The 20697-nt window shown below is 58.9% G+C and overlaps 1 protein-coding gene across 5 annotated transcripts in view; it reads right to left on the bottom strand.

Moving 5' to 3' along the window:
• Positions 1 to 280: 280 nt before the first annotated feature.
• Positions 281 to 20697, bottom strand: part of LOC309614152 (mitochondrial import inner membrane translocase subunit TIM16) — a 67387-nt gene continuing 46970 nt past the window's right edge. Inside the window, exons 10-31 of one of the 5 annotated variants that reach the window (XR_014236046.1) lie at positions 18015 to 18069; positions 17434 to 17491; positions 17212 to 17357; positions 17032 to 17124; positions 16746 to 16877; positions 15800 to 15926; positions 15244 to 15419; positions 14645 to 14753; positions 14454 to 14540; positions 14231 to 14373; positions 14053 to 14157; positions 13890 to 13975; positions 12953 to 13094; positions 12766 to 12855; positions 12039 to 12155; positions 11636 to 11771; positions 11148 to 11239; positions 10537 to 10623; positions 2226 to 2310; positions 1264 to 1400; positions 842 to 959; positions 281 to 434 (exon numbers count right to left, since the gene is read on the bottom strand). Coding sequence is in view for 3 of the 5 variants with exons in the window: in XM_082362072.1 (XP_082218198.1) it covers positions 348 to 434; positions 842 to 907; positions 1264 to 1400; positions 2226 to 2310; positions 10537 to 10623; positions 11148 to 11239; positions 11636 to 11771; positions 12039 to 12155; positions 12766 to 12855; positions 12953 to 13094; positions 13890 to 13975; positions 14053 to 14157; positions 14231 to 14373; positions 14454 to 14540; positions 14645 to 14753; positions 15244 to 15419; positions 15800 to 15926; positions 16746 to 16877; positions 17032 to 17124; positions 17212 to 17357; positions 17434 to 17491; positions 18015 to 18069 (2356 nt within the window). In the remaining 2 variants the exon portion in view is untranslated. Of the gene's footprint in view, positions 435 to 841; positions 960 to 1263; positions 1401 to 2225; positions 2311 to 7707; positions 8809 to 10209; positions 10415 to 10536; positions 10624 to 11147; positions 11240 to 11635; positions 11772 to 12038; positions 12156 to 12765; positions 12856 to 12952; positions 13095 to 13889; positions 13976 to 14052; positions 14158 to 14230; positions 14374 to 14453; positions 14541 to 14644; positions 14754 to 15243; positions 15420 to 15799; positions 15927 to 16745; positions 16878 to 17031; positions 17125 to 17211; positions 17358 to 17433; positions 17492 to 18014; positions 18070 to 20697 lie in introns of those variants that run through there. The other 4 variants (XM_082362072.1, XR_014236047.1, XM_082362073.1 and 1 more) reach the window with 4 other exon arrangements.

Raw genomic sequence — 20697 nt, forward strand, 5'->3', positions numbered from 1 at the left:
CTGAGGGCGGTGATGCGGAGGGGAGGGCCTGGCACTGGGACCGAGACAGCAGGAGTGCCTGTGTCCGGTACTTGACAGAACGCGACCAACTTCCTTGGACGAGCAGGGCCAGGCTGGCTGGCTTCTCGCCAACCTTGCCCACACTGGCCCCGCTGGGTGTCAAAGGCCCAATAACGGTCAGGCAGATGCCACTGCTTCCCCTCCTCTGCACGCACAGCCCCACGGCTGGCGGGAAGAGCAGCCTGCCTTCTGGAATCTGGATGTGCGCACTCAAGAAATACAGAAAAGACATTTATTACCGAGCTATAAATTAGAGGTGGGCGGGTGGGGTGTGAGGCACTGACTGGTCACGTTTTGGGCGGCTGCTCTCGCTCTCTGTCCTCCTGGGCCTGGATTCTGAGTTCCTCCTCAAGGCGCTCCTTCGCTCGCACCACCTGGGGAGGGAGTCACAAACAGTTAGGCAGGATGGCCCCTTCCCTCCCCGGGTCCAGCTCCAGCTTCCTGGAGAGCAGTGGGCAGGTCAGAGGTAACAGCCTGAGCAGAATATAAACAGAGGGGCCTGGGGACGCACTGACTGAGTCTGGGAGCTGAGAGCTGGTTCCAGCACTCTACCCTTCAAGGCCTCGGCTGCTGGGGGCACCACTGTCCAGGGTGACACAGGGCCCAGGCCAACACAGCCCCACTGGCTGGGCCACATGGAGCTGGCAGCCCTGAGGGACTGGCAGTTCAGGGGGCTCCCTGCGCCCCAGGGACCTTTCTCCTGCCAAGCTCTGAACTGCCTGGAAACGAGGGAGGCCCAGTGAGAAGCAGCCCCGCGGCCTGCCCTCCTCCCAGCACTCACCTTTGACTGCAGGTAGAAGGAGCCACCCACGGATTTATCGTTCACCTTGAATAGGTGTTCGTAGTTCTGCAGAGGAGGGGAGACGGTGAGGGTCCCTGGGTTACAGAGGCGGGGGAAGCTAGGAGATGACAAAAAGGAAAGCGAAAGGGCTCGCCCCCTCCGCCGCGCTACGGCACCCGGAGCCGTTGAGGGGCGGAGAAGCGGACAGGTGCCCACTGAGGGAGGCCCACGCCTCTGCCACCGCTACCTGTGGCCTAAACACTGACAAGGGACAGTGGCTTCTTCGAATCCAAGCTGGCCGTAGCCAGAGCCCCCGCTCCTGCCCGTTTCTGCCGCCCCCATCCCCCCTCCCAACGCTGGTGGCCTGCCGCCCCATCCCCACTTCTGCTCTGCTTGTCTCGGAGCTGGCCTGGTGGCCTCACCTTCTGGATCTCCTCAGGGCTCAGCTTAGAGATGTTGAGAATCTGCTGTGCCTCCTGGAGGCTGAGGCCGGAGAGGTTGGAGGCGGCTGCAGACTGGTGTCCCGCGCGTCCCCGGGCGTCAGCTGCTGCCCGGCTGGCTGTGTGGACACACGGGTGAGCACTCGGCACTCAGCAGCCTGGAGCTCCCCCGGGCCTTCCACGTGGGCAGCTCACCGCTGCCAGGTGGCGTGGGGGAGGAGACAAGCCGGGCCAGAGGGCATCTCTTCTCCAGGAGTGGATTTTTTGGGGGTGGGGGGTAGTAAAGTGAGGACAGGGGCAGGGGCTGGTCAAACCTGGCATCAGGTCCCCAACCTAGACCGTGAGATGACCCTGTCCCTCTTCTCTCCCCTGGCCTCCACCTCCTGGGTGCATCGCAAGTTGGGGAGTTTAGGTTACTATGGGGAACAGAGTGAAGCTGCGAGCAGGGGGAGGCAGCATGGCTCTGCCCTGCGGTTACCTAGGCCACCAAAGCAGGCTGCCTCGGGTGACCTCTTCCCTTTCAACGCCTCTAGATTCAGGAGCCAGTACACTTTTTCTTAAAGGGTCAGAGAATGAGTATTTTAGGTTCTGCAGGCCAATTAGTCTGTGTTGCAATTACTGGACTCTGCCTTGAAAACAGCCAGAGGTATGGCTGTTCCAAAAAAACTTTATTTACAAAAACAGGCGGCCAGGAGGGCCAGTGTGCCCATTTCTGGCCGGATGCTCACGCCCATCAGGTCTCCCTTTTATGGGATCGTCCCAAGATCTAGTAGCACTGCCCCACAACGGGAAGTGCCCCAGGCTACCTGAGCTGCCAGAACCCCAGCCCACAGAGGGCCCTTGCATTCACAATTGGCCCAGTGTGAGGGAGGAGCCCAGAGCTACTGGGAAAATCTGAGCCAGGCAGGATCTCCCAGCCCAAGGAGACAGAGGCCCAAGCTTACCTGCAAACTCCTGCTGCAGGGCCCGGGCAAAGGCCCTGCCCACCACCTGCACGCCCATCACAATGATCTGGGCCAGGTACTTGGCCTGTGAGCAAAGCAGGCACCTATTAGCAGGCTGCATTCTCAGAGCCCCCAGTGATGGACCCTGGAAGTGGTGGCTGTGCGACAAGACTTCTGGATTGCTGAGGCAAGGAGGCTCACAGCAGCAGCCATAGACCACTTCCTCCAAAGCACCCTGATAAAAAGCTTCTGCTTTGGGTGCTCGTGGGACAGCAGGCCCGGGGAAGGTGGGGGGGACCCAAGAGAGTCCCCAGAGGCAGACGGGACTCTCCCTCGTCCTTTGGAAGAGGCGGACAGGAGCCAAGGCAAAGTGACCTGGGAACCAGAACTCAGGGCCGGTCCCAGACCCACCATTCACTCTGCCACCACCAGCTGCTTCTTGTACTTGGCTGGTCCAACCTTTACTGGTGGGGAAACGCAGTGCCATTCTAATTCTCCCCGCACTATTCAAGTCAGTTCCAATCAACACAACGAAAGAGCAAAATACCCTCCACTTTCAAGGAGCAAAGCCCACTAGGCGGGCATTTAGACAAACACAGAAGGGACCAAGTGGTGAGGGAGAGCAGGCCAACCCCTGTTCCTCCACCGGCTCACTCCTTCACTCAAACCCTGCCTGAGAGTCAGCACCGCGACCACAAAGATACCCAGGACCCGGCCCTGCGGGAAACCCTCCACTGCAGCGCAGCGCGAGCGTCTTCTACCCCAAGACCGCGTGGGCCAATGCACCACGGAGACAAGTGGGGCATCTCATCAAGCATGACCAGAGGCGTGGAAAGGCACCGGAGGGACACCTCAGGAAGGACAGGGAGACTCTGGGAGGCAACGGCACTTCTCCTGGCAGGTAGAATCTTGATGGGAAAATGGGGGATTTCTAGGCAGGGGGACCAGGGTGAGCCCCACTGGGAGAAAGTGTAGGGGATGTGTGGGAGCAGCCAAGAGCCCAGAGGTCTTGTAAAATAGTAGGAGGTAAGATGAGGCAGGCGGGTGAGATGGGAAACATACAGATCTTACTGTGACCAAGGATGACAAACAGACAGCATGTGTGTGTGAGATGGTACAAACGTGGGTGCGTGGAGGACACCCGGAGAATGCTCGCGGCAGGTCACCACTGCTCACGTGGCACATCCAAGTGGTTTCCAACAAGAATGGACTTAGCCAGGGTGCTGAGCACTGTGACAAACACATTCTATCTATTGTGCCATCGAATCCCAACAACTCAAGACACTGAAACACGGAGGGGTTTAGTGACCAACATGAGGACACACAACTAGGACCTGGGGCAAGATGGGCAGAAAACCCATAGCCAGTGCTATCAGCTATCCCCAGGCTGCCCACCTCACACAGAATCCCAGGGTCTGCAGGGAGGGCGACTGCACAACATGACAAGGATCAGGACCCAACCCAGAGGCCGAAGAGGGGCTTGTTAGATTCCAGTGGAAGCCCGACTCCAGAACTGACCTTGCTGACCTCCCTAACGGGCGGGGTGGGATGCAGTTCTGGGCCATTAGCGGGGATTGATACATGGGAAGTGGGTTTGGATTTCACAAGTGGGTGGAAATTTCGTAAGCCCCGTATTTCACACCATGAAGACTCTCCAGTGATCAGAGGGAGGGGTGGGGCTGCAGGTGCTGCACTGGGGTGAATAGACTAACGAGGATCTGCTTCAGATGGGAAAGTCTCACCTGGCTTCTCCCCCAACCCCTGCTTGCCTAAAGCCTCTCCCAAGTTGGGCAGGAGGCTCTGAGATGGACAGCTGGTCCTGTCTGAGGGACAGAGAGGCTGACAGGCCAGCAGGTGATTCCGAGTGTTCCCTTGGCCAGGAATTCCCACCAGGCCTCCGACCACACCCCCTTCTGCTGCCACACCTGACAGCAGCCCCATCACACTGCCTGCCTGCACTGCCTCGTACTCAGGTGTTTACTTCTCTGCCCAGGTGGTGACTGTTGCTAAATAATGAACGTTAAGAGCTGAAGCTCTAACTGAGCAGCTCCCCCACCACCCCCTGCCCGTGGTTCCTGCTGCCAGAGCTCCATAGCTGCAGGGCAGGCTGGGCTTCCTGCAAAGTTTCAGAGGCTACCCCAGCCATCCAAGGGAGCTGCCTGGTCCACCCACCGCAGCTACCAAGGTTCCTGCGGGAGGCATCTCCTGGGGGGAGGCAGTGATGTGGAGGTTACACAGGCAAGCTCTGGGATCACCTGTGTGCAAATGACAGCTGTGTGCCCTGGATAAGTTCCCAGTCTCCCCGAGCCTCAGCTTCCTCTCTTATTGTGGCCAACAATAGGGCTGTCACGGGGATTAAATGAGATAATGCTTATAAAGTGCCTGGCTCAGACCGTGATAATATAGTAGGTGCTCAATAAATGTTGATTTTCATTTATTACTACTCTTTGTTTCCCAAAACCTGACACTGGCCAGGCACTGGAGAGTAACAAAGCTCCGCCCAACACAGCAGCTCATTTGATAGATGGTCTAATTCCTCAGGGGAAAAAGCTGCAAAATGCTGGGTTACATTCCCAGGGAGCTGGAAGCAGCGTGGAAGAGAAGTGAGAAGGCTGCTTCAGTCAGGCTGACATAACCTGGGTCCCCGCTTTGCTTCTTGCCAGCTGTGTGGCCCTGGCAATCACTCAACCTCTCTGAACCTCAGTTTTCTTATCTGCAAAATGGGGAGAATAATACCCCCCTTATAGGAGGGCTAAGGCCCTCAGGAGGCAAGGCATGTAAAAAGTGGACACCTGACAGTGGCAGGTCCAGAGTAGCTCAACAGCTGCCTCTGCTTCCAGACCAGATCCTGCTTGGTGCTGAATGATCTAGAGATCAGAGGTGCAGCCAAGCTTCTCAGCTACCTCCTCAATACCCAGATGCCTACCAAGTGCCAGGTGGGTCAGCTGTGCTCAGAGCTGAGGATTCATGGGGAGCACAGCTGTGCCAGCTGCAGCTACCACAGGGGATGAAGACAGTTACTGGCTGAGGCCTCTCCCAGAAAGCCCTAAAACACCCCATAATCCACTGACTGACGCTCGGGCCTGAAGACCCTGGGCAAGAGCAACTGGCCAACACAGCATCCAACTCAGGCCAAGCTGATGGTCAAGGATTAGAGGTCAGAGCCATGAGACTCCACGCCTGGGACACTGCAGATGTCACATATGCTTTCCTGCCTGGAGAGCAACATGGCACAATGCGGGACCAAAGCCCTGCAGCTGGGGCAGGGCCCCAGGCAGCGTGGGGGGTTGGGAAGCCCTAAGGAATGTGGTTTGTCCTGTGTGAAGTGCATCAAGAAGGCAACCTGGCTTTGGACAGATGGATGTGCAAAGTTCCCTTCAAGGCACAGTTCCTTGGGCTGGTGGGCAGAGACAGCCACTGACTCACCCTCTTCTCAAGGATGCATGGAGATAGAAAGGGGGCTCTCTTCACCCAGGGCCCCTGCAAACAGCTGCTGGCATCACAACTAGGCAGGAGGGAGGTCAGGACCACAACTGTCACATCTGTCATGATATGTCCAGGGCCTGGGCTGTGGCTAGCACAGCAGGTGCCCGATACATATTTGAATGAATGTGACACTTGACAGGGCTTCCAAATGCCTCCCACTCCCTCTGCTGAAGGAGGGCTCTGGCCATCCTCCCAAAACACGCACACAATACCCTACCTCTGCTGCCACTGCCAGCCAATTCAGTCTACCCCCAGCTTGGCATCCCCAGCTCTGGCTACAAATGACTTCTCTAGTTTTTTCTCTCCCCTCATGGCTCTCCACATCACGTACTGCAGCCACACCATCTACTCCAGGATCGGCTCCCCTACTTCTTTACTCTGAATTCATACACCACACAGGTCACTCTTTTCAAGTGCACAATTCAGCACTTTTTAGGATATTCATAGAGCTGTATAACATTTTCATTATCCATCTCCCCAAAACTCCATACCCATTAACCCACTGAACATCCTCTCTCCTACTCCAATACTGTCTAATCCCAACATCCTTCAAGACTTAGCTCATGTCAGGCTTCCCTAGTGGCGCAGTGGTTAAGAATCCACCTGCCAATGCAGGGGACACGGGTTCAAGCCCTGGTCCGGGAAGATCCCACATATCCCACATGCCGTGGAGCAGCTAAGCCTGTGCACCACAACTGCTGAGCCTGCGCTCTAGAGTCTGTGAGCCACAACTACTGGGCCTGTGTGCCACAACTACTGAAGCCCGCGCACCTAGAGCCTGTGCTCTGCAACAAGGGAAGCCAGTGCAATGAGAAGTCTGCGCACCACAGCAAAGAGTAGCCCCTGCTCCCTGCAACTAGAGAAAGCCCCGCGCAGCAACGAAGACCCAACGCAGCCAAAAATAAATAAATAAAATAAACAAATTTATATATATATATAAAAAAGACTTAGCTCATGTCACCTCCATTCCCCTGGGTGAAACCTTTCCAGGCTCCACCCATTTCTACCCTCCCATATCACTGTCTTTCTTTTCCTATTAATATTGTCCTATTTTACGGACTCGCCTGCTTTCTCCTTTAAGGTACCAACTCCTCCAGAGCCACATGCAGGAATGTGTGTGAAGGACCCAGCTGGGGTGGGGGGCGGGGTCCTCAGAAAATGGCAGTGACTATTACAAGGCAGGAACAATGGGTGCTAAGTGTGTAGTCTGAGGACACAGGAGCTGGGCTCAAAACTGGGATGACCTTGGAAAAGTCAGATGCCCTGAGCTTCAGATTGTTTATCTGTAAAACAGGGACAATGAGAGCACCGACTTTTTTAGAATTAAATGGGAATCTACATAAGCCTCAGCTCAGGGCCTGGCACTTGTAAGCTCTTACCTTATCCTTAACACTATTAGTTAAGAAGTGGCTCCCCAAACCCACTGCCTCAATCACTCAACAATCCTCTATCCGGGGATAGAGCTCAGGACCCTGCACTTTTAAAGCTCCCCAGGTGACCTGACGCAGCCAGTGTGGCCCAGATCTGTGGGCTGGCCCTGGGTGCCAATGGTACCGCAGAAACGCTCAGTTTTCGGTGTTGCAGGGTCTGGTTCAAGTCCCAGTTCTGCCACTTCCTCGTGAAAGTCCCGGAGCCCGTTTCACCAGCTTTCAAATGGGGACGATAATAGGGCGACACCATCAACTAGCTCGAGGACCGAGCAGGGGCTCGCGGGCCGGACTTACCTCCACCTTGGGCTGCCGGCACGTGGCTGGCGCACACGGCGATCGCATCTGCTCGGTATTTCCCGGCCCGCCAGACCCGCCCTGCCTTCCAGCCAGAAGGCTCTCCCTGGCCCCGAGGTCGCCAGCGCCCGCCTCAATAACCCCCGGCTGCGACACCCCGGTCCCCGCTCCCCGCCAGGAACGCAGGTGGCGCGCGGCGCCCGCAGTCCGGCCGGAGCTCCCAGCCCCGGCCCCGAAACTGCCTCCCTTCCCCTCCCCTCCTCATGCCTCACCATGGCGGCCACTCTGCTTCGGGGGCACGGGCTCCGGCTTGCCGGCCCCTCGGCCCCGGCTCAAGGGCGGCCGGCGGGTCAAAGTTCAAGAGAAGCTGCGAATAGCGCGTGCGCTGGGCATGCGCGTTGCTTCAAACTGAAAGGGCGGGGCGTGGGCGGAGACCTATGGCCCGTGGGCGGAGTCGGGGCGGGGCCTGCCTCAGCCTCCCGCGTTCCGGCGACCACCGGAGGCTACTGATGGGCGGTTTCAGGACCCTCTGGCCCTCCTGCTTATCCTGGGGCGCTAAGAGCAACAGAACAACACCGGTCAAATGGGGGGGTTGCTATTTCTTCCCTCCATTTTGCCAAAATATTTGGGACTAAAAGACATGCAATAAACATACAACACCTCACAAACATAATAAGTAAGACGTCAAATTCTCACAAATATTCAAGAAAACAGGAAACTTCAAAGTAGGTTTCATTCCAGGTTCCCTCTGTCTGGAAAGGAGGGCTCGTCTCCCTCCTCCTTCAAGTCTTTGTTCCAATGTCACCTTCTCAGTGAGGCCACCCTGATGCCCTACCATCGCCGCAACTTGTCCTCCATTCCTTTGCTTTTCTAATACAGGCTTTATTGAGAGAGAATTCATACACCACACAATTTGCCCTTTTGAAATGCACAATTCAGTGCTTTTTAGTATATTCACAGAATTGTGCAACCATCACCATTAGTTGCAGAACATTTTCAGCCCAGCCTTAGGAACTCCATACCCATGAGCAGTCTCTGTCCATTTCCCCCTCCCCCAGCCCCTCGTGACCACTAATCTGCCTCCTCGTCTATGGATGTCTCATAGAAATGGAATCATACTACATGTGGCCTTCTGTGTCCTTTTTTTTTTTTTTTTTTTTGGCTGCGTTGGGTCTTCGTTGCTGGGAGTGGGCTTTCTCTAGTTGCGGTGAGCAGGGGCTACTCTTCGTTGCAGTGCACAGGCTTCTCACTGCGGTGGCTTCTCTTGTTGCAGGGCATGGGCTCCAGAGCGCAGGCTCAGTAGTTGTGGCGCATGAGCTTTGTTGCTCCGCACATGTGAGATCTTCTCAGACCAGGGCTCGAATCCATGTCCCCTGCATTGGCAGGCGGATTCTTAACCACTGCGCCACCAGGGAAGCCCCTTGTATTTGGTTTAAACCTCCTTTTTTTTTTTTTTTTTTGTCCACGCCATGTGACATGCAGGATCTTATTTTCCCCACCAGGGGTCAAATCAGTGCCCCCTGCAGTGGAAGCCTGGAGTCTTAACCACTGGACCACCAGGGAAGACCCATAAACCTCCATTCTCGATCCCTCCTATTTTTTTCTGAAGCTCTTACCACATTCTATCAAATTATACCATTCATTCATCTTTATGTTTATTATCTGTTCCCTCCCACTAGAATGTGGATTCCTGGAGGGCAGGACTTTGACCTCTTTTCTCCACTCTTGGGCATCAGCACCTGGAAGAGTGGCTGGCACATGGAAGGCACTCAGCAAATGTTTGTTGAGTGAATGAGAGTCGGGCTGCCTCCTACTATGTTCTGGACCACTGCCCTTCTTTCCTTTCCTCCAACTCTCCAAATTCTTTATTCTCTCAGCACCCTGGCTGCCCTTCCTTTTGTCTGAAACGTTCTTCCCAGGGCTCTCTCCATGGCTTTATGGCCTTCAGGTCTTAGCTCTCAGCTTAAATGTCGCTTCTCAGACCCTGACCAGTCTCCCCCTGCATCCCCGTGGCTCCTCCCTTTCACATAGTTTATCTACTTCACAGCCCTCCTTGCACTGTCTATTTGCGAACTTGCACATGGTCTGGCTCACCCCTGCCTACTAACACTATACTAAGTGCCTTGAGAAGCCATGTCTCTCCCGTTCATTACAGGAGCTGCCATCCAGAGCCCTGCCGGATACTAGCGTGTTGGATGAATGAATGAATTCCCAGCAGGAGCAGAGTGAGGCCTGGGACAAGCGGGAGCCCAGGGCCAAACCGACCTCACCCATACTCCTGTCCCTTTCCCCTTCTAGCCAGCCCACAGACCACAGCGGCACGAGAGGTGGCCAGCTTAGAAAAGTTTAATTGCTAAAAACATCCAAGGTACGTGCAGGCTACTCCCTGCGGGGCTCACACCCCCTTCATTGGGCTATCAGCTCTGTGATGCCCATTCCTCCTGGCTACAAGTTTGGGGAGCAGGGCTACTGGTCCCAGGCCCCTGAGGCTGGTGCTGCTCCAAACGGCCTGGTGGGGGGCCAGCCCCCTAGGCCCTTGACCAGAACTGGAGCAGCAGGCAAGATAGGACGGCATGTGATAACTGAAGGTGCTGGGCGAAGCCAGCCCAAGCTGGGACCAGCCCAGGTCAGAGTAGAGGGGACAGGGAGCCCAGCGGCTGCCCAGGGACATGCCACTGAGCCCTCACGCCCACCCCACCCCCACGCCCCTGGCTCCACATGCTAGCAGGCAGCTGAGGAGAAGCAGCTGGTCCCAGAAAACGCAGAGATGCGGACAATCCATGGGGGTTGCAGCAGGGCCCAGAGGCTACGGAAATGCCCAAGACCCAAAGGAAGCCAGGCCTTCTGGGCTGAGGTGTGCCCCGGCCAAGAGGTGGTTTCCAGTTTGAGGGTGAGACGTGAGGTGTGCAGGGGCACCAGGTGGTTCAAGGAGGCGGCAGTGGCAGGTGAGGCTAGAGGTGGCTGGTGGGCAGGCTAGTCCTGGGGAGATAAACCAAGAAGTGGGAGGGAGCTGAGAGGGCCTGGGGGAGGGGGGTGGCGCATGCGGCAGGCGTGAGTCGGGGAGAGATGGGACAGGCAGCAGGGCCCACTCGTCCACTCACCCACTCGTCCTCGTCCACACCTTCGAAGGAGTCCTGTGGGAGTGGGTCCACCCGGTTCCCCAGCTTTGCCACCATGGCACTCAGCAGCTGGGAGAGGGGACGGGAGAAGAGGTGGGAAGGGAACAGGACTTCTGACCCCAAGAATGTCAGATCTCAAGGTTGGAACCCCGAGGTTCAAGGTTGTGGGAGAATCATTTTCATTAGAGCCCTGACAAAGTTGATGGTTTTCATTGAAAAAGATGCCTTGACAGAGATGGGGGAACCAGAGACAGACAGACTGTAACACGGAACATGAGAGTCACAGGGCAGCTGTCTCCACATATTGCCTCAGATGCTCAAATATGCACCAGGGTCCCCAGCGCACTTGGGTCTGGTTGGGTTGGGCCAGGCTAGGGTGGGGCCTCTTTCCACCCTTCCCTGGCTTCCTGAGCCCTGTGCCCTGGGGGCGGCAGCGGTCAGCTTCAGGGCTTTGGAAGGTCTTCCCTGTCCAACTGACAAGTGGGTGACACTGGCTCCTTGCCCAATCTGGGTTGGACTAGAGAACTGAAGGGCAGTCACCAGGAGCAGCCAGGACCCTGTGACCCCAGCGGCCAGCCCTCTTCCATGCCTACCTCTTCCTTCTTCTGCTGGTCTGACTTCTCTTCCAGGTAGAGTGCTGAGGATGGGGCCCGCCGGGCAGGGCCTTCACGGGGGGCCTGGCTCACTGGGGTGGGACAGCAACAAGCATCAGGCAGCAGAGAGCCCCTTGGGTGGGGCCTCCTGGCCTAACCGCTTGGTACCAGCCCCTAGGGGATTCCATGGCAGAGAGTCCAGAGGTGGCACTTCGGCTCACAAGGCCTGCCCTCGGCACCAGGCCGTGTGCACGTGCGCATGTGTGTTGGGGGTGGAGGGCTTGTGATGGAAACACAGACCCTGGGCCCTGCCCTCCAGGGGCTCAGAGACCAAGTCCGAAGAGCAACCACCCCATCCCTGGGAGCACTAGAGGTTTCTGATTGCCAGCAGGGATGGAGGTTCGGACTTGGGCCTTCTGCCCCTTTCTCCAACCCCCACCCACTCCCCTGCTTCCTACCTGCCCCCCCAGCCCAGTCCCTCATCCTACCTGGGGTCATGTCAGGGGGCTGCAGGCTAAGAAGCCGGGGCTGCCCGTTAGCGCCTCCCAGCCAGGCCTCAGCGCTGAGCACCGGCTCCCAGCTCACGGCCGTGTCTGGGAACACGTCATCCTGGAAGAATTCTTTCTGCAGGGAGGGAGGAAGGGGCTGCCCTGAGGTACTGACCAGAGGCCTAGGGCACACAGGCATCCATTGGGAAGGGGGCATGGCAAGACCCAGGACCCCAATCTGAGGTTTCTGCAAGTTTCAGAACGTCAGCAGAGTAAGGGGAACAGGTGCCCCAAAGAGCAGTGAGTGGGGCAGTTTGGTGACAAGACCAGTCAGGCCCCAAAGCCTCTGACAGGGGCCAGGCAGGGGGTGCTGGGCGTTGGCATGCTGGGCCCCCAACCTCACCCTGACTCGGGGCAGCCGGAAGGTGACAGGCTCCAGGGAGGTCTGGCGAAGTCGCAGGCATCGGGCAAACTCCACCTCCCGCACGTCACACTCTGTCTTGGGCAGGAGAATGAAGCCCTGGGGCGGCAGGGGAGTCGAGCTGGGGCTGGAGTCCAGAGCTCACACTGAGCACCTGGGCCCCCTCACTTAGGACCATCAGGACCAAGGCCTATCCCTGGAGAGTGGTGTGATATTTAACAACTAGCTCTCTGGAGGGAAAATGCCCTGGTTTGTAGCGTTTGCCTATTTCCATGGTGTGAAAAGTCCCACCATGCCAATTTCACACTACTAACATGACCGGGTGAATGCAGATTTGGGAAGAGATGTGCAGTAGCAGCCCATGATACAGTATTTCTGCCAGACGGGGCCCACAGATGTAAATAACCTCAACAGTACAAATAATAGTGAAGTCAAGTAAAATAATTAGGAAGTGATAAATTAAGTATCTATTGCCTTGGTCTTTACTGTAACTTATTTGTGGGTTCATAAAACTTAAACTTACATAGTTTAATTTTTAACAATGGTTGAGTTTAAAAACCAGTTCCGGAGGCTGCTGGGCACACCCCGCCCGGCCCAGTGACTCAAGGGCCCCACAGGCCCCTGCAGTCCTGCACATGGCCACGAGAGGGCGGGTAGCCCATGGTCCCACCTACGGAAGGAGGACCAGGGAGCGTGTGCGAGGGCTCACCTTGTGGGGGTCAGGTGACGTGAAGCTGTTGCACTCCAGGAAGAAGGGGGCCTCGGGGAGCAGCTCATACAGGAACACGCGGGTGTCGCCCTGGGGGGACGGCAACAGTGAGGTAGGCAGCATTAGCTGCCTTTCCCCCCACCTCCTCTCACCTGCCCAAAGCCCCCGCCTGTGCACCCCAGCCCACCTTGCCCGTGAGCAGCACCAGGCGGGTATCTGGGTCATAGCTGGGCAGCAGGGTCGAGGGAGCCACATCCAGCCCCAGCACTGCCAAGGGGCCACTGGCCAGGGCCTCAGCAGAGTACAGGAGTAGCTGGCGCTCACTTCGGCTGCAGGGGGGCAGAAGCAGGTCCTCAGAGCTGGAGGGGCCTGGGGCATGGCAAGGACCCCAGCAAGGCCCCCAATCTTGTGGGGCTGGAGGCCTGAGGGCCTCGGGGTGGGAGGAGAGGCCTCTGCCCATCCTCCTTCCTAACCCAGCCTCAGAACCACTGGCCTGGCCTAATACAATAGCTTTCTAACCTGCCGCCCCGCCTCCTCCCGGACCTCTGCCCCCTCTGCCCCTCCTCAGCACACTCCTGTCCCATGGCCACCATGGCTACTAAGTCTGGACTTTTCTCCCCACATTCTGTTCCAGGCCCTTTGCTCCAGCCAGGCTGGTCACCTTCTGGGCCACTCCACCCAGAGGTGAATGCCCTCTCCTCCGGGTCTGTGTTTACCAGCCCCTTTGTGACCCAGTTCAGATGATATTTCTCTTAGGAGGCCCTCCCTGATCCTTCCTCGAGAGCACCAAATGCCCATCCCTTGGACCTCCTCTTCAGGAGTCTTGGTTCTGTGTTTTGTGTGCTTCGTCTGATCCCCACCAGATATGGGCTCTGCAGCAGGGATGGCTTTCATCCCTCTGGACCCCTAGTTGATTCATTCCTCCCCATCTCCTTCCCTCCCATCAATCCACCCATGCACCCATCCATCTATCCATCCACATATCCATCCATCCATCCATCTGTCCAATAAATGAGAGTTGGGGATAGCTTCTGCATGCCTGACAGGTGTATGTGTATCTGGGGGAGGGGGCACAGATGGCTGCTGAAGTCTGGGGATGGGAATAGTGGTCCCGGAGTTCTCACCTGTCAAAGCCAGACACCAGGAGACAGTGACCATCACACACCCAGACAATGCGGGCTCCACGGGCCCCCTCAGGCCCTGGGCCTTCCTGTTGGAATATAGTACATGAGGCCCAGCTGGGACCCCCGCCAGGTCTGAGGGCCACCCCCAGCCCCTCCTGCTCACCTGCAGGGGCTCAGGGCTACCCCGGGGCTCGTAGATCCGCAAGTGCCCATCCTTGCAGACAGTGGCCAGCTGCCGCCCATCAGAACTCCAGGCCAGGCCAAAGATCTGGGGGCAGGTGGGGACGTGAGAAGCAGCCTCTTGCCCTGTGGCTGGGCGCCTGCCCCCAAAGCTGTCCTACCTGATCCCGGTGGCCCTGCAGCCTCAGCCGCTCTGCTCCAGCCTTAAGGTCCCAGATCCGAATGGTAAGGTCATAGGAAGAGGAGGCCAGCACGTCAGCTGCCAGCGGGTGGAAGCGCAGAGAATAGATCTTCTCCGTGTGGCCTGGGGGCGAGGCATGGGGTGACACTGAGCCCCTCAGGAGCCACCGCCCACCCCCCGGCCCCCAGCCAGGCCCCCCTGACCTGTGAGCACGGCCTCGGGCATGGTGAGCACCTCCTCAAGGCCCTCTGGGGGCACCCGCCACAGCCGGATCCTGGCATCCTCCCCAGCTGCGGAGAGCACAGGTTCATCACTGCTGACCCAAGGCCCCCCTTCTCTGTTCCCACTGAGGGCCCTGGGACCCTCCCTCAAGCCCAGTGCCCAGCCTCCTTACCCACAGCGAGGTGGTGGGGATCAAAGGGGTCCCAGGCCAGATCGGTCACGGCTGCCCCATTCTGCAGCGTGGGCAGTACTGTGTCGGGCAGACGGCCGGGCTTCCGCAGCTGTGGGAGGTGCCCCCACCCCGAGGCCCATCAGTAACGGGCAGGAGAGTCCGGTCCCCAGGGCTGCAGGGCAAGCAGCATGCCTGGGCCCACACCCTCTGCAGCTGATGATGCACCACCAGGTGGCCCAAGCTCTCTGCCTCAGCCACCTTGCGCTCTGAGCCCCAAGTGCCAACCATGAGGCCCCCGGAAAGTGAGGGAGGCAGCATGGAGTGGTGGAAACAGCTCAGGCTTGGGGCTCAGGTGGCCTGGGTTCAATTCCCAGCTCCACCACTTACACAGCGTGTGACCCGGCAGGTGACTAAGCCTCTCTGTGCCTCACCGCTTTCATCTGTAAAATGGGGATAAGAGTAGCACCCCTCCACACACACACCACATGGGATGCTGGGCACTTGGTTTGTGCTTAGAGAATGTGAGCTGGTGTGGGCAACTGACGCCCTCAGCGTCCTGCAGGAACATGGGGACAGCGCGGCAGGGTGGGGCCCCTCACCTCAAGCACGGCCACCTGCCCACCACTGCTGAGCAGGGGCATGGCCACACGCTGCCGGTTGGCACAGAAGCCATCGCTCTCGCCAGGTGTGGTGAGGTTGAGCCCCTTGAGGTTGGTGATGTGGCTGTCTCGGTGCAGGACGGTGCCCTGAGCGTGCCGGAACTTGGAACTGGGGCCTGGCGGGCAGCAGGGACACGGAGCCACGTGAGGTGAGGGTGCCCTGCCTGCCTGCCCCACGCTGTCCTGCAGGAGGACCCGGACCAGTCCTGAGTCCGGGCTGCCTGCTCCCCTCAGCAAAGGACCGTGCGGGCTGTGTGCCCAGGTCTCTGCCAGTCCAGCCAACACAACTCGTCCAGAATGAGACTTGAGGGATCTCGGAACGTTTAGGCCACCCTCTTACAGGTGAGACTCTCTTCATCCCGCAAAGAAGTGACTCCTCCAGGAGGGGGGGCGGGACTGTGGGGGGAGGCAGGACTGGGGTGCAGAGGAGGGTGGCTGGGGTGGGGGTGGACAGGGCTCCCGTGGTAGGGGGTTAGCCCCGCGCTGAGGCACTTACCCAGCAGGCTTTGCAGGGACCTCTGGCTGGGGCTGGTGCCGATGCCGCTGGTGCTGGAGAGCGAGGGCCCCAGGCTGGAGGGCGTGGAGGGCGAGGTCAGCAAGCTGGGAGGGGAGGAGAAGCCCTCCTGGGGGAGAAGCTCCGGTCAGCCAGCAGCCCCGTCAGGCGGGTGGTCAGCCAAAGAGAGAGGGGATGCCGGGGTCATCACTTTGGGACACTGGGGTAGGCAGGAAGCCCCACCGTGGGATGTGGGGTGGGGACGCAATCGCTGATGGGCAGGAGGTAACTCGGGGTGAGCTGAGCGTTAGCACGTGGGACAGCAGGTAGCAGCTGCTGCTCCTGGGAAGGTGGGCCCTGAATGGTCAAGATCTTTCAAGAGGGGCTTCCCTGGTGGCGCAGTGGTTAAGAATCCGCCTGCCAATGCAGGGGACACGGGTTCGAGCCCCTGGTCTGGGAAGATCCCACATGCCGCGGAGCAACTAAGCCCGTGCACCACAACTACTGAGCCTGCGCTCTAGAGCCCGTGAGCCACAACTACTGAAACCCGTGTGCCACAACTACTGAAGCCCATGCACCCTAGAGCCCATGCTCCGCAACAAGAGAAGCCACCGCAATGAGAAGCCCTTGTACCACAACGAAGAGTAGCCCCCGCTCGCCGCAGCTAGAGAAAGCCCGCGCACAGCAACGGAAGACTCAACGCAGCCAAAAAAATAAATAAATAAATTACTTTTTAAAAAAAAGACCTTTCAAGAGAAGCTAGAAATCCAGCTTTTATGTGAAAGTCTCACTTTCTAAGCGTTTGCTCAATTTTGAGAACACTGAGGTTCTTCACTTGTGCTTCTTGCGTTTCTGAGACCATTGGGCAGGCCACACACTCCTGCCCTGACCCGGGGCCTCTGCTGCAGCATTGCAACGGGGAAGCCAGGTGGGCTATGCTGATACTCACGCTGGGGTCCGCATCACCCACAGGTGTCTCTGCAGGCTGGGCCTCTTCCGGGGTGGGCCCTGCAGGGGGCACCAGACGGGAAGTGAAGCTGGGGTGGGGTCGGCAGGCTGGGTGGAGGCTGACCCTCTGCACCTGTGGGTAGAGGCCGGCAGGTGAGGCAGGAGGGCTTGGTGTGGGGATAGGGGACACCAGGCAGCTGAGTTAGTGCACAGCTGGACCACGTGCCACGGACGCGGCTGCTGCCGGTGGTGCAGGCCAGGAGCAGTCAGCCAGGCCTTGGCCCTACCTGCTGGTTGCTACCAGCCCACCAGGCATGGGGGTCGGAGGCGGGCACACAGCCTGCAGTGTCCGGGAACAGGTCCTCGTGGAACTCCACAGCCTGGTGGCACACAAGCACACAGGCAGTGAGGTCAAGTCCCCCAGGCTCCCCCAGGCCCTCCCAGTCCCTCACGCAGGACCCCCTCACCTTGCGGGGCACGTGGTAGCTGATGGGCACGATGGCTGTGTCGCTCAGCTGCAGGACGCGAAGCACCTCGCAGCCCATGACGGCCAGTGCTCGTCGGGGCACAAGGGCCACCCCCCGCAGCGCGCTCTCCAGCAGGCACTGGGTCACTATCAGGGACACCGTGGAGGACAGTCAGAGTGGGTCGGGGAGGGGAGGGGGGACAGGGCGGGGAGCAGGGCTTACCTGGGCTCAGTGCCGGCTGCTGGGGGGCCACCTCATAGCAGTACAGCTGACTCTCGCCCTGAAACGATCCCCACCCAAGTGCGGCTCGCTGACTGTGCTGGTGGCCTGGGCTGCCCGGCTCTAGCTCCAGCCGCCCCGTCCCTCCCCAAAGACAGAGTCACAGAGCCATGGCCAACGTCTACAGGGCGCTGATGTGCGCTGGGCGCTGAGCTGAGCCCTTGGTAGACTCTGCCTCGCCTGTTCATCATCACGGAGCATGGAGTGAGCACCAGGGGTATACGTTCAGTAGGACAAAGTGCCTGCTGTGTGCTGACTCTGCTCTATTCTCGGCCTTGTCTTCACGAAGCTGACGTTCTAGGGAGTGACCCCGACTGCATGGAATGGAGACTTGGAGCCCTGTGTGCCTGGAGCCCCTGGCAGGGGTGGAGTCTGGGCAGCACTGTTCTAGCTCCTCCTTTCCGGGGTGGATAGCATCCTGCACTCCCCACTCTCCCAGTTGGCTGGCCAGGTCAAAGGTCGGGGCCAGGTCTGGCGAATGAGGGCACCAGCCGACATGGGTGGGGGCTTGAGCTTCTCCTCACCTTTCCCGCCAGGACCAGGAGCCTGGAGTCTGGATCCAGCAGGGGCATCAGAGACCTGGGGGAGAGACGGTCTGTCGTAGGGATACAGCCAGTCATTGGGGCCAAGGGGCAGGGGAAGGGCTGAGAGCATCGTGACTCTAGATCGGGGCTCAGGCCAAGCACAACAGTGGCCAGGAGTGATGCAGCCCCTCCAGTTGCATCCAGCCTGGTCCCCAGGGACCCTCCACCTCCTCTCCCTGCGCTCCCGACATGCTGAGCACATCCTCACGTCCCAGCCTTTCTTTCCCAGGTCCTCCGTCTGCCCAGCTGCTTCACCCCAGGACCGTGCTGGGCCTGGGCACAGGGGAGCTGCCCCCTCCTTCTCCACCTCAGCCCTGATCTCTTCCCACGCTCAGGAGCTCCAGGAAGCCCCCCGACATACATCATTCTGTCCCTGGTCTCACCTCCACCAGCCTAAACACCAGGCCCGGGAAGGTAAGAGGGGTGCTGGAACTGGGGACCCCCCTCCATCCCCACCCGGCACAGTCGGCCTGGGCACTCCAGGACCCAGGTTTAGGGGCCCTCTCCTCAGTCACCCCTGCTCCTGGGCCTTGATGCTGTCCTAGAGACTCAGAACTCCCCTAGGCACCATCTCTGAGCCCCAGTGCCCAAGCCTGAGCCAGGGGCCAGGAGCAGGGGCTCCTTCCTGCCATGCTTCCCTGGCCTCCCTGTTCTCTGTTCCCCAGGTGGGGCCCTGGGGGCGGGGGCAGAGGCTGGAAGCCCCCAGAGCCCCTGCTGCTCTGTGTTGCCTGTCTCGGCCAACAACCTGTTGCTCTCCAGAGATTTACCACTCCCCTTCCCTCCCAGGCCCTGCAGGGCCCCTTTGCAGCCCCCAGCCCTGACTGCTGTTTTCCAGGCCCAGAGTCTCCTGGATGTGGGGCACCCAGGAGAACTCAGACTGGTGTCTTCATCTGTTTCTGTTTCCTGCTCCTGGTCTTCTGGTCCTGCTCTCACATCCCTGGGGACCCACGGGCCTAGACCCCCACCTCAACGCTGACACTCATCCTCCAATGGAACCCCGTCCTCCTCACTGTGGTCCCAGCAGTCAGAGGTCGCCCAGCTGTGGCAGCTGCCTCCATCCCTCACCCAGGCAACAAAGGGTCCAGCCCACCCCCTCCCCTACCCGGCCAGCTGCCCACCACCCCTCCCCACCCAGCTGAAAGGGAGTCACAGAGTGGACTGGGAAGCTGGGTGGGTCCCTGGGTGGCTCCACAGCTTCCTGGAGTGCCCTGGGCTGGTCACCTGTGAGTAACACAGCCTCTAATTACCTTGGGCCCAGCAGGGTGAGCTGGGCTCAGAACTGCCCTCTTGACCTGGTCTGACCACTGCCTGCTGTGGGGGAGAGGGGGGCAGGGGGACAACGTGGTCATGTGACCTTGGGTGTCCCCCACACTGACGCTGGAGCCAGTGGGGCCAGACGCAAGTCCCTTCAGCAGTTCTAACAGGACTTTCACTCACCCACTAGTTCATCCACAATCATCCACTCCCTTGGTGAGCTGGTCTGCGCCCTGCCCTCAGCTGGGCCAGCAGGCGTGACCAAAGGTGAGTGCAGCAGACCCCACCTCTGGCCTCAAAAGCTCACGGCCTGGGTGAGAGGCAGACAGAATTCCACAGACAAACACGTGAAGGAAAAGCTCTCTGAGGACACACAGCGGGGAGCAGAAGGGCCTGACTCTGGCTGGTCACAGGGGAGTGAGTATTCTCTTGACCCAAAGGTTAAAGAGAAATCAACCATGTCAAGGGCAGAGAGTTCCAGGCAGAAAGGGCAGCATATGCAAAGGCCCTGTGGCAGGCAAGTGCACAGCCTGTTTGCGGAACAGGGAGTAGAACGACATGGCTGGTGGTCTGGGCAGTAAGGGTGAGGGGCTGAGGCTCAGGATGGGGTGGGTAGAGGTCACACAGAGCAGGGCCTAGTACATCAGGAGGAGGGTTCTGTCTCCCTCCATTGGATGAGCAATAAAGAAGCAAATGACACATCTTAAGTGAAGAGGGACAGGATCAGGTTTGTGCTGAGCAGAGGCCACCGTGTGGAGACAGGCAGGAGGAAGGAAAACAAGAGTCTGAGAGCAAGTAGGCTGGGCGGGGACTCTAGTCACCCTGCTGCTGCCTTGGCAAGAAATGGGAAATTGGCCTGCAGTTTCCACCCTGGCATCAATGGCTCACCTATGCTCTAAACCAACCTCTTTAAGAGGCTTGACCTGGCACCCCTGTGCACCTGCCCCATGAGCCCCAGCCGGCTGGCCCACTGACTCAGGTGCTAGGGCCGCGGGGGCAGGAAGTCAAGGAGGGCAGGGCTGGCTTCTCTGACAGGTCAGGCCAGTCTTCTTCGCCTCAGGCAGAGCTACCTGAGAAGCTCCGTCAGGCGGGAGCATCCTGCCCACCACAGCGCAGGCCAGGAAATGGGGTCACGGCACCCAGCCCCAAGAGTTGGCCAACAGCTGGCACGGGCCTGACCCCAGGCCTTGTAAAGAGAGCCAAGCCAGGTCTGGGTCTGGAAAGCAGAACCAAGCCCCAGCCTGGCATAGGGCCAGAGGGGGTGAAAGCTGGCATGGGTACCTCTCCTGCTGCCATGGCAATGGGGGAGGGCTGGCATCTGGGCCTGCCACTGGGAAAGGCTTTGACCCAGATCTAGGGGTCTCCAGAC

This window comes from Balaenoptera borealis, assembly GCF_965194805.1.
Source record: "Balaenoptera borealis genome assembly, chromosome: 16".
In the NCBI taxonomy this organism is placed as follows: Eukaryota; Metazoa; Chordata; class Mammalia; order Artiodactyla; family Balaenopteridae; genus Balaenoptera; species Balaenoptera borealis.